Source organism: Kogia breviceps, chromosome 12 (genome assembly GCF_026419965.1).
Source record: "Kogia breviceps isolate mKogBre1 chromosome 12, mKogBre1 haplotype 1, whole genome shotgun sequence".
In the NCBI taxonomy this organism is placed as follows: domain Eukaryota; kingdom Metazoa; phylum Chordata; class Mammalia; order Artiodactyla; family Physeteridae; genus Kogia; species Kogia breviceps.
The window spans coordinates 83,506,301-83,518,146 of NC_081321.1; the positions used below are offsets into that span (position 1 = coordinate 83,506,301).

The 11,846-nt window shown below is 43.3% G+C and overlaps 1 protein-coding gene across 1 annotated transcript in view; it reads right to left on the reverse strand.

The window, feature by feature from the left end:
- SLC5A8 (solute carrier family 5 member 8) overlaps nucleotides 1-9,525 on the reverse strand; it is a 63,014-nt gene extending 53,489 nt beyond the window's left edge. Inside the window, exons 1-2 of the mRNA XM_059081955.2 lie at nucleotides 9,175-9,525; nucleotides 1,805-1,870 (exon numbers count right to left, since the gene is read on the reverse strand). Coding sequence (XP_058937938.1) covers nucleotides 1,805-1,870; nucleotides 9,175-9,525 — 417 coding nt within the window. The remainder of the gene's footprint in view (nucleotides 1-1,804; nucleotides 1,871-9,174) is intronic.
- Between the last annotated feature and the right edge of the window lie 2,321 nt (nucleotides 9,526-11,846).

Below are 11,846 nucleotides of genomic sequence, written 5' to 3' on the forward strand. Positions count from 1 at the left end.
GGACTTTTCATGTTGTGCTTAATGCGGATAGTCACTGATACATCAATTCAAGTTTGAAATTAATTTTCTTAGATCTAGAACAATTAGAAAGAGAGAAAGAATACAAATTTAAAAGGGGATGCTTCCTCATTCATATGCTTTCAAGCTGTTGTTAATCACTGCATAAGTAATTGGGAAAACAGTGAAAATTGTGGAAACTTGTTTGTTAAAGTTTGCATGACTACTAATTAAACAAAAGTGTAAATTTGCCCTAAAATTTCCTGAAAGCCAACAAAAATTCTATTCTACCTTTTTAATATTATTTATTATTTTTTCATTCATACACGTAACAAATATTTATTAATCTGGGGTACAACAGTAAGATAAATATGTTCTTTTTTCTCAGAATACCATTTTCATTGCATTTGATCTTTCAAATACACAGAAGCTAATTCTATGATTACTGTATAAAATTATGAAAAAAACATGTTATATAGTAGTTGAATGATTAAATTGCATGAGTGATCTACGGAAGTAAGTCTTTCAAATAGCAGATTCTAAAACTCCCCTCTTCTTGCAAGAATGAACTAGCTTTTCACAGTCATTATTCTGTCCAAGTTAAAGATTTGAAAATGTGACCACAGGCCACCTTCCTAACATTTGTCCCCACTTTTTCATTTCTGTTGGCACTTCTAACGATGATCCAAAGAGTGTCTGAACTCCGCGGTCGAATGCGAGCTACCAGCCTCAGCTCTGTGTCAGAATCTCTACCAGACCCCAGAGGGCTCTTTCCTTTTATACTGCAAGTGTTAAGGACGGATACAATTTAAGTTAGGTAATTTACAAAGATGTAAAATGGAGTCGAGTTAAATAATTGCAAAGGCACTCTGTCCTGCTGTAGCAAATGCTTGGGTAGCTTTTGAATGGAGAAATGGAATTATAAAAACGGATGAGAATGAAAACTCCTTCCTGGACCTCCATTATCAAACTCATTCTTAAAGCACTTAGCTGCCAAGAGGAAGAAGATAAGTCTAAATGACGTGACAATGATCGTGATAAGCCTCCAGCAGCCTGGATGAAGGGTGGGAAGCATTCTCTGTCACTGACTGCTTGGCAAATATTTGCTTTCCATTTGTGCCAAGCAGTAAATCTACACTTGCATATTCTTGAAGTACTGGATTGTGTACTTGGCTTTAAAAACTCCTCCAGAGTGCATGATTTTGTTGTTTTATATCAATGAGTACATCAGTTGGGTTTTACAGTTCGATTTTTAAAAGAGAGCACGGATTCCTTTTTTAAAATATGCTTTCAAACGAAGAAAATTATTTCCTAATGTCTTCCTATGTCAGTTAATTTTTCCTATTAAATTTATTGCTTAACATGTTGCAAAATACTATGAAACATACAACTTGCTTTCCCTTTATTACAATTCCTACAATTCCTATCAGCTACTACAGTTCCTTCAAATATCTTTGTCATCTCAGTAATGCCCTTACTGTCACTTTGGCGGGGACAGAGGATGGTGTGAGAGGGAAAAGCATACTTCTCTAAAGTAACATAAATGTTGCTTGATCAATATAATATTCCATGTTTACTTAAATCATTCTGTTTTCCCAGGAAGTAATGCATTTGCTGAAACACTGTTTAATGATCTTAAGGATTAATGCTATGTAGTGACAAGTGTTTTTCCTTTTTTGTTTCCTCCTATTTTCAACATCCCCTTTTTATCTTTCATGTATTAACCAAATAAGCTTGACCCGGACGCCTTGTTTAAAAACATTGTACGTGAAAAAAAGAGAAAATAAATGAACTGAGGGCTACTTACTGTTTGAACAATGAAGAGGATTGTTCCACAGAGACGAACATATTTGTTAAATCGAAGTCCTAAATACTGTTTCCAAAAGAGGAAAAATGGTTATTAATATGTAAAACTTCTGGTCACTTTTTAAAAAACAGCAGCTTAAGAAGTAAAAGAGGGCTTCCCTGGTGGCGCAGTGGTTGAGAATCCGCCTGCCGATGCAGGAGACACGGGTTCGTGCCCTGGTCCGGGAAGATCCCACATGCCGCGGAGCAACTAAGCCCGTGAGCCATGGCCGCTAGGCCTGTGCGTCCGGAGCCTGTGCTCCACAAAAAAAAAAAAAAAAAAAAAAAAAAAAAAAAAAAAAAAAAAAAAAAAAAAGAAGTAAAAGAGTTAGAAATTTAAAGCAACTTCATAACTAATTCGTATTCTGAATTCCTATTTCACTGTTATTTTAAATTACATAGAGAAAAATTGACCCTTGCTTTAGAGTACTGTTCAATGGTTGTCTTTTTAAAAAAATAAATTTGTTTATTTATTTTTGGCTATGTTGGGTCTTCGTTTCTGTGCGAGGGCTTTCTCCAGTTGCGGAGAGCGGGGACCACTCTTCATGGCGGTGCACGGGCCTCTCACTATCGCGGCCTCTTTGTTGCCGAGCACAGGTTCCAGACGCGCAGGCTCAGTAGTTGTGGCTCACGAGCCTAGTTGGTCCACGGCATGTGAGATCCTCCCAGACCAGGGCTCGAACCCGTGTCCCCTGCATTGGCAGGCAGATTCTCAACCACCACGCCACCAGGGAAGCCCCGAGTTTAATGGCTTTTGACACAGAACAGCTCCATCACCCATAGGAAACTCCGTCAAAAGTTTCTCCTTTCTTGCTCCTTTGTAGTCAAACCCTCCTCTCACCCCTAAACCTTGGCAATCACTGACCTGTTCTCCATCCCTGTGAGTTTTGCCTTTTGCAGAATGTCATACCAATGGAATTATATTCTTCATTCTTAGAATGAGCAAAGTGTTGTCCTCCCCTTTCTCTTGGTATCTACCCAATACATTTCCTTTGATACCCTTAGGGAATCAACCCTTTCCCACTTTAGGCAATTGTGGTGGAATTGTCAATCAAGTGCCCAGCCTCGGCCAAAAGATAGTCACGTGACCCACGTTCAGCCAATCAGCTTCTCTTCTCAATGGGTATTTGAATCTTAGAGGCAAGATAGAAAGACATAAAATGATTGGAGCAGAAGCAGACTGATCCTGACAAGGTGGCCTGAAGAGGCTTCTGTCCTTTTCAAAGTCTGTTTGCTCAGCTTTTCCACCTATGCTATGAGCTACTCCCATATCCTTACAATAAAAAATTTTAACTTAAATCAGCCTAAGTAAGTTTCTGTTCAGAGCCAAGCGTGACATCTGCGACATCTTATAATATACAAGCATACCTCATTTTATTGCACTTTGCTTTTTTGTTCTTCACAGGTACTGCATTTTTTACAAATTGAAGGTTTCTGGCAACCTTGCGTGAAGCAAGTCTATCGGTTCCATTTTCCCAACAGCATTTGCTCACTTCATGTTTCTGTGTCACATTTTGGTAATTCTTGCAATATTTCAAACTTTTCATTATCGTTATATTTGTTATGGTGATCTCTGATCAGTGATTTTTTTTTTTTTTTTTTTTTTTTTTTTTTTTGTGCTATGTGGGCCTCACTGTTGTGGCCTCTCCTGTTGTGGAGCACAGGCTCCGGACGCGCAGGCTCAGCGGCCATGGCTCACGGGCCCAGCCGCTCCGCGGCATGTGGGATCTTCCCAGACCGGGGCACGAACCCGTGTCCCCTGCATCGGCAGGCGGATTCTCAACCACTGCGCCACCAGGGAAGCCCTGATCAGTGATTTTTGATGTTACTATTGCAAAAAGATTACGACTTGCTGAAGGCTCAGATGATGGTTAGCATTTTTTAGCAATAAGGTACTTTTAAATTATGGTATGTACATTTTTTTTAAACATAGAGCTATTGTACACTTAATAGACTACAGCAGAGTGTAAAACATAACTTTTATATGCACTGGGAAAGCAAAACATTTATGCAACTTGCTTTATTGCAATATTCCCTTTATTGTGGTGGTCTGGAACTGAACCTGTAATATCTCTGAGGTATGTCAGTAGTGTGCTTATCTCCAATATTAGATATCATAATGTATTACAGAGTTAGAATCCTAGGATTTTAGAGCTGGAAGGAAGCTGGGGTCCAAGACATTCTTTAACTTGAATATTATTACTACATACAGAGGTAATTCTAAGGCTGACAGTAGTCTTTTCATATAGCAGAAAAAATGAGGAAGGAAAAACTGACATTAGGTAAATATCAGAGAAGAAGACACCAGATATTTTTGCTTCATAATCACAGCTACCATTTATAGAGTATTTGCTGCATGCCCTGTCCTCCCAACAAATCCACGAGGCAGTTACTATGCATAAGTGCATGTTGGAAACCAGGACACTGGGGCACAGAGAGAATAGCAAGGCTGCAACCTAATAATTGCTGGAGACACAATGCAACTCTAGGACCGTTTGATGCCAAACTCTGTGCACCTAACCACTCTGTTATTCAAAATAACAAGAAAACTGCCCATGTGTCTAAGATTCATCCAGAGTGAGAGAGTGGCGCTGACACATAATAGGACTTCCTAAAATAACTGATGAGTAAAGAATATACAATGCAGTGTAGTGAGTGCTCTGGGGAAAGAGTTCCAGCCCTTGTTCCAGCCTTACTCTTGACTCCACGAGCTTGGGACACTCTAAATCTCAACTTCCTCCTTTTGAAAATGTGGATCATAATAATCATTCTTTCCCCACTTACTTTGCAGGATTTTGGAGACTATCAAATGAAGTAAACGGATGGGGAAATGTTGTAAACTGTTCACTTAAGAGTTAAGACTGGTAACCAAATCCATAGGCCTTGAGAATTTGAATCTCAGTGAATTGCATGAGTCGAAATCATCCAAGTATATTTTGGAAGACTTTTTAGAAAACTCAAGAAGTGTCCTGAAGCATGGGAACAGAGCTGTGTTATTTCTTCTGAGTTGTTTTAGTAAAACTCTATTAAAAATAAATGTCCATGGATTGACAGAGAAGTCTTTGCCTTTTCTAGGTATGTGTATCCATACTGCTGGAGACTAAAGAAAACTGAAGAGGAAAATGTGATGGAGGTAAGAATGTAGCAAGCTGAACAACAACAACAATATATATATATATATATATATATATTTTTCCCCCTCTCACGATACTAACTCAAGACAGAACCAAGAATTCTATCACTATCTCAGGGTCGAATGAAAAAAGTGCACAACCTAAAAATTGAGAATTATGTTTTATTCTGAGGCCTTACTGAGGACTACAGCCCAGGATGGCAGCCTCTCAGACAGCTCTGAGGGACTGTTCCAAAGAGGTAAAGGAGGAGCCAGGATATATAGGAGTCTTTGGTGGGAGACAAAACAAAACAAAACATGTAGTTGAACATCAAAAGATTACTGCTAATCACAAAGAACTGACACCTCAAGTTAATGATTTTAGTGCTTTCCTGTGTATGGGAAAATGCAAGAGTCTGAGCTTACTGAAAGCCTTCCTTTCATATACATCTTATCTATCTAGGGCCAGTATCCTATTTTTCTCCATCCTGGAGTCCTCTCAGGGTGCACCATGGGGGGTGGCTGCAGTGGTTGATGGCTTGGTGGCCACAACATCCTTTGTTTACCCAATGGCAGGGACAGTCTTTGTCCATCTCAGATACTGGGCTGCTAAAGAAATACCTAAAGATCAAGTCACTGATGAGTAGGCTCAGAGAATAGCTCTAGAATTTCTAGACAAAACTACAGAATAACAGTAGGTGTCTATGTTACCAATCAGGACCCTATGATACCTTTCCGGGACAGACCCCTGCCCCCATGTCCTCTGCCTGCCTCTTGTTTATAGAAGAGCTGTAGTCTTCCAGGCCTCCCCTGAGTCACAAAAGCCTGGCTCAAGAATTAATGATTGAAAGGGTGTGAGCATGCAGTGACAAAGGAGCAGATGGGCCAGGAGAACTAGTAACAATTCAAACAGTAAATCAGCAATATGGCAGTCACAGAATCTTTAGTTCCTCCCCGAAGTACCAAGATAACAGTATCTGATGCACATTTCCTGAGCTGTTTTACACATGCTAAAACCTCCATCAAATGGAAGAAGTTAATTACTTGATGACCTTGAGCGTGTAGCCCCAGACCTACTGGAGCCTGAGGATTGATAATGTGAACCCCTGGGACACTGCCCTATTACCTCACCACCAATCTATCAGAGAATTGTGCACAAGGGGGTCACATACTCTGTGACTCCCCTCCCTCACCTTGCCTTTAAAAATGCTTCCCTAAAACCCACTGGGGAGTTCAGGATTTTTTTTATCATTAGCCGCCCCAGACTAATAATAAAAGCTGCACTTTCCTCCACCGCAACCTGATGTCAGTAGATTGGCTTTACTGCGGATGGACCGAGCGGACCCAAGGTTGGTTCAGTAACACCTATAGTCAGTTGAGATCTCTCCTAGTCCTCAGTACTTTGAATAACTTAGGGACACTAAGATTTCTATTTAATTTTTTTTAAAAAGAGAGAGAGAGAGAGTCTGGGCAACGTAGTTCAAACACATTGATTTTGCTGGATCCAGAAACATCCTGAAGAAACGGTGAATGCAGTTGGGCTCCTGCATATTTCTTCTCTGTGAATCTTGAAGTTGCTGTACACCTATCAGGACTACACCTTGAAGGCAGTGATAAATAGATATCACAAATGCTGCTTCTGAACAGCCAATTGTAGCTAACAATCTGGAACTAGGGAAAGATTTCATACTTGCACAAGAATGCCAGGCTATCTCAATGCTGGACTTCTTACTCTGTATAGTTGATTCCACCTCTCAGCATAAAACAAACAAAATATGCCACAAGAAAGTGTTTTCCATGACCAACTGCCAGGGACATAGCATGTTACCTAACTTCCCTGTCCCCAGTGGCCTGGCATCCGCTAGGCGTGGACATCCCCAGTGTGTCCACAACCCCTTGTGTCCTGCACCGCGTCCCTTTTGCCTGCACCATTCTAAGCCCCGCTCAGGGTTATAACACTCACCGGGGCCTTCAGAAGCAGCCAGTATGCACCACTGCACAGCCTCTAGGCATGTGTCCACTTTGCTTCAGGCTCTCTTATGTAGCTTAACTTACTTGGAATCTCTGTCTGCAAAATGGGGCTCTCACAGTATAAGAATTATTTTGAGTATTGAGTCAGATAATGTATGTCAAACAGGCAACCCAGTGCCCAGCCTGTATTAAGCATTCAGTAAACGTTCGCTTTTTGCCATTTTTAGCTGGAACCCTGCTAACTTATTAGCCTCCACCCCTGCAAATGTGTGGGAAATCTGTTTCTGGTTGAGTTAATGTTGCTGACCCGAAGAGGCACAGGTCAGTGATTATGAGAGGAGCATTCACCTATGCGGACTGAAGTCCTCTTGCCAGGTTCTCCGAACCCTTTCTGGGTTTTGGAGTTGGTTAACTACAGATCAGAGATCACGGACTCAAAATGCCTACAGATCTCATCAGGTAAAATACACCAACTGGATCAGCCAGGCGTTCATATATTACCAGGTTGAAATATTCCTCATATCCATTAAGAAATATGTCCTCTGACATCTCCCTCAAAGCAAGAACTCCCTTCAGTCCTTTCCATTTTCCCTTTTGCATTTTTGATAAAGACCTAAATGCAGATAGATTTCTCTACCATAAGAAGGTAACCATGCGGATACAATGAAGAGACCCCAATATCGAAATTAATAGGGAATGAGAGCAAAGGCTGTAAACTGGGGTTCCTGTTGCCACAGGGAATGTGAGTCCAGTGTCACTAGTCTTTTAAGTTTCAGAAGAAGTCAGGATCTGGAATTTTATTTGACTTCTCATCATCATTAAATGCTAAATTAAATTTTTTTCAAAACATTATAAGGGTCAACAACAACAAAAAAGACCTAAGACTGAGTTTGTCTGGGGTAATCAGTTTGTCCCTTTTGAGCAAAACAAAGAAACTCTACCCTGCTCACTTCTGGGGCGATGACTAAACGCTCTCAAACACAATGACCAGAGTGCAAAGAAGGCAATGCTGCACCAGGGGCACCTCACCCTGCAATGACTTCACTAGAGCCCAGGCAGTGTGTCACCAACACCTGTTGTGCCGTTGGGGCCCATCCCCAGCACCAGTTGAATCAGCCTCACTAAGAAACCACCATCCAGTGGCTCTGGGTTGGGGCAAACACTACATGAACTCAAGGACAAGGTGGCTGCTGAGAATGAGGCTCGGGGTCCTTGGATAATGGTCTATTAGAGAGAACACTTCTACAGGTTTGCCCATGGAACTCATGGAACTGGGCCCGACCACTCCCCTAAACTTTTATCCTCCCCTGACACTCCCATTCAACAGCTCTTTAAACTAAACCAGACGTTCACACTATCTTTGCAAAGCCCTTTCCGGCAGACAATTTGAGAAAACTTATAACCAGGGGACCTGTGCAATTGGAAAGATGGTCTCCCTTAATCATCTCTCCACAGAGAGAGAAGGCAGAGATGCTTAAGAACTCTGCTGCCAAAGTTTCCCAGTGATCCCAAGGGAACAACCTCTACCACCATCACCCCAATACTTATGGTCAACATTTATTCAGCACTTACTCTGTGCCAGACACTATTCTAAACGCTGCCCTTGCATCATCTCATTTAATCCCCCCCCCAACAACCAGATGAGGTAGGTGGTTATAATTATTCCCATTTTGAGATTAAGAAAGAGGCACAAAAGGTTAAATAAGTCAGCCAAGGTTACCCAGCTAGGAAGCATAGAATCTGGTCTCAGACACGAGATTCAGAACCTTAACCATGTGGGTGCCTGACTCTCCGTGGAAGGCATGTTTGTGGAGAGGGAAGGAGGGGAGAGTACCCGTACTTCATGAAAAAGTGAGGGGACCGAGGACCTGGAATAAGGGGACTCCTCTCAAGGAGGAGGAGCTGAGACTGACCCTTCCCCAAGATAATAAGTTGAAAAATCTTTCCCCCTGACTTGGAATCAAAGATGTTAAAGCAGAAATGGCCTTACTGAGCACTAGTCCAAATAACTCCGTTTACTCTGGGAGCCTCTCTTTTCCCCTGAGCTCATGAAAGTTAAGTCCCAAGATTACTTTTCCGCCTTTACAGGACACCTCTCCCCAAAAGGGGCGGGCAGAAGAGGTGATGGATATGAACAGGGAGAGACTTGGATGTGGTGGTGAGTCTGCCCCCAGGAAAGTCCCTCCAGGAGCCTGAAGAGTACTCCCCTCACCCCATCACCTCTCCCCGGGCCCTCCCGCACCCTGTACCTCGTAGGTGCTGGTAATTCCCAGTTTGTAGAATACCGGGAGGAAGACCTCCGCGCTGAGGACCACCACAAAGAAGTAGGTGATGGCAAAGATGCTGAATATGGCCCCAAAACGGTAGACCTCGGAGGGGGTGCCCAGGACGGTGACAGCGGACATGAAGCTGGCGGTGAGGGACATCGCCACGGGCACGGCGGTCATGCTGCGGCCGCCCATCAGGAAGTCCCTGGAGGTCTGCTGGCCGCCCCCCGCGAAGGCGTAGTAGATGCCGATGGCGGCCGAGATGAGCAGCATCCCGGCGAACACTACGTAGTCCCACACCACGAAGGTGCCGATGCCCCGCGGTGAGACCATGGCCGCGCGGTGGCCGGGGGCCCTGCGCGTCAACTGGCGGCTCCGCGGCTCGCAGCCGGAGCCGGAGCTTCACCTGCGCGCCCTGCGCTCACTTATTCCCGAGCCGCGCGCGGCGGGCGTGGCGCCCTAAGGGGATTAGAGGCGTCTGGCAGGTGTCGGTCCCCGCTGGCACCCAGCGTCTCGCGAAAGGGAAAGGAGGGTACGCTCTGGCAGCAACCTCTGCGCCCACCGCGACCAGCAGAGCCCCCCGAAATGGGACTTCGGTGACCCCACCCCCAGGTGCCAGGCCAGGGTGGCTCCCCGAGCGCCGCGGACACCTGGGCAGGTGAGAACTTGGAGCTTCCAGCCGCCTCTGGCGAATCCTCAAGGAGCGCTCAGAGGAAATTTTATCTAGTGGCACCCGAGGGAACGCACTATTTAAATGAGCAGGCGACCTATGGGAGAGGTGGGTCGAAGGGCAATTGTCACGCCTTTATTTATTTATTTTTAACATCTTCATTGGAGTATAATTGCTTTACAATGGTGTGTTAGTTTCTGCGGTATAACAAAGTGAATCAGTTATACATATACATATATCCCCAGATCTCCTCCCTCTTGCATCTCCCTCCCATCCTCCCTATCCCACCCCTACAAATACCGTATGCTAACACGCCTTTACTTTTAGCTTTCCAGTTCAACAGACCGGGTCCTTACGGGAAGATACACCTGGAATTTTTCGATTGCCTTATGTGATAAATTGATGGGCGATTCGGGTGACAGTGTGCAGTGAGCTGAGGACCCAGTCCTTAGGCACGCAAGCAGTTATAAAGGAGAGGAACAAGTCTGTGCTACTGGTTGCCCGCGCTTTTATTCGACAAACAATTTTGATTCCCAACAGTCTCTCCTACAAATGTTAGTTTCTATAATATCAGAAATACCTACTATTTGATGAACCTTACCATGTGACATACAACACGCTTGGCACCTTGCACATTAACTAGTGTAATTCTTACTATTACCCTTGATATAGAAATCACCTCCATTTTTCAAATAAGGAAGCTGGCCAAAGCACTTTCCCAAGGAAATGGTAGAGATTAAGATTTTGAAACCAGGTCTGTTACTGAATTTGTTCTCTTAATCACAATGCTATAACTCTATAGAGCACAAATGTAGACGCATGTTAAATGTAGGCACAAATATGTGCACCTAAATGAAGATACCTGAAAGCATATGGAGGACAAGATCATTTCCAGTAGTAGCACTCAGTATTTTAAGTGGCTTGCCTTGAAATGCTACTAACAACACGAGTCATGCCTGTAAAGCAATGTGATCCTCAAGTTTTTCTTCTAAAATAGGCCCTCTGGCCAAATAAGCCCTGGCATAGGTGTATTTCAAGCCATCCTTGTTCATCTTCATACATCTTTATAATTTACCAGTTGACCCTTGGTAAACAATCCACAGAATGCATTTAGCCCAGCCTAGTATGTGAAGAAAGCTATATCAGACTTTATTTTTTTGTAAACTGACGTTATGTGTATAACACTTTTGAAAGGAAATAAAGAAGGAAATATAAGCTAAATCCAAGTAATTTAATTATTTAAACAATTACATGGTTTGGAATTATGACCCAAATGTGTGAAATTTACTATGTTTGCACTTATTATGACTCTCTTGGACAGAGACAGTATTTTCTCCTACTGTCACTGCCTGGAGCTCAAACTCTCACCATGAAACAGCACCATAAAAATTATAGCATCCACTACATCTGAGGTTCTTCCATCTCCGCACAAACTATAGTGCTTTACTTTACGACCCCTCCCAAGATTCACCGTGCACTGCCAGGGTACTCTACCCCCATTAGCGTCCTGCCAGAGGATTAAGTGAGATGATATGTTCTCCGGAGATGATGGCCTCTGATTGTATGCAGAGAGAGGCATTTTGGTGGAAAACACCCAGACAACAGGGGGTTGGCTGCCCAATTCTCTGATGATGGGAGATGTTATGACTCTGAACCCAGCATAGTAGTAGTAGCTGTGGGGGGGACAAGAGGTCTTCCCACCTACTTTTAGGGAGACATTTCCTTTTCAAAATGGACCACGATGCATGTTTCTAGTCCAATTAAATGTAACCTCCTAGCAACTCATCCTACATTTTCTGGCCCCTGACCAGCTCTCAGACATCTTTTCCTACCACTTCTTTTCTCCATTTACTCTACTCCAGCCACATTTTCTTCTCACTGTTCCTGGAACATGCCAAGCCTGTTTCTGTCTCAGGGCCTTTGCATGTGTTGCATCCTCTGCCTTGAAGGCTCTTCTTCCAGATATCACCATGACTCCGACCTT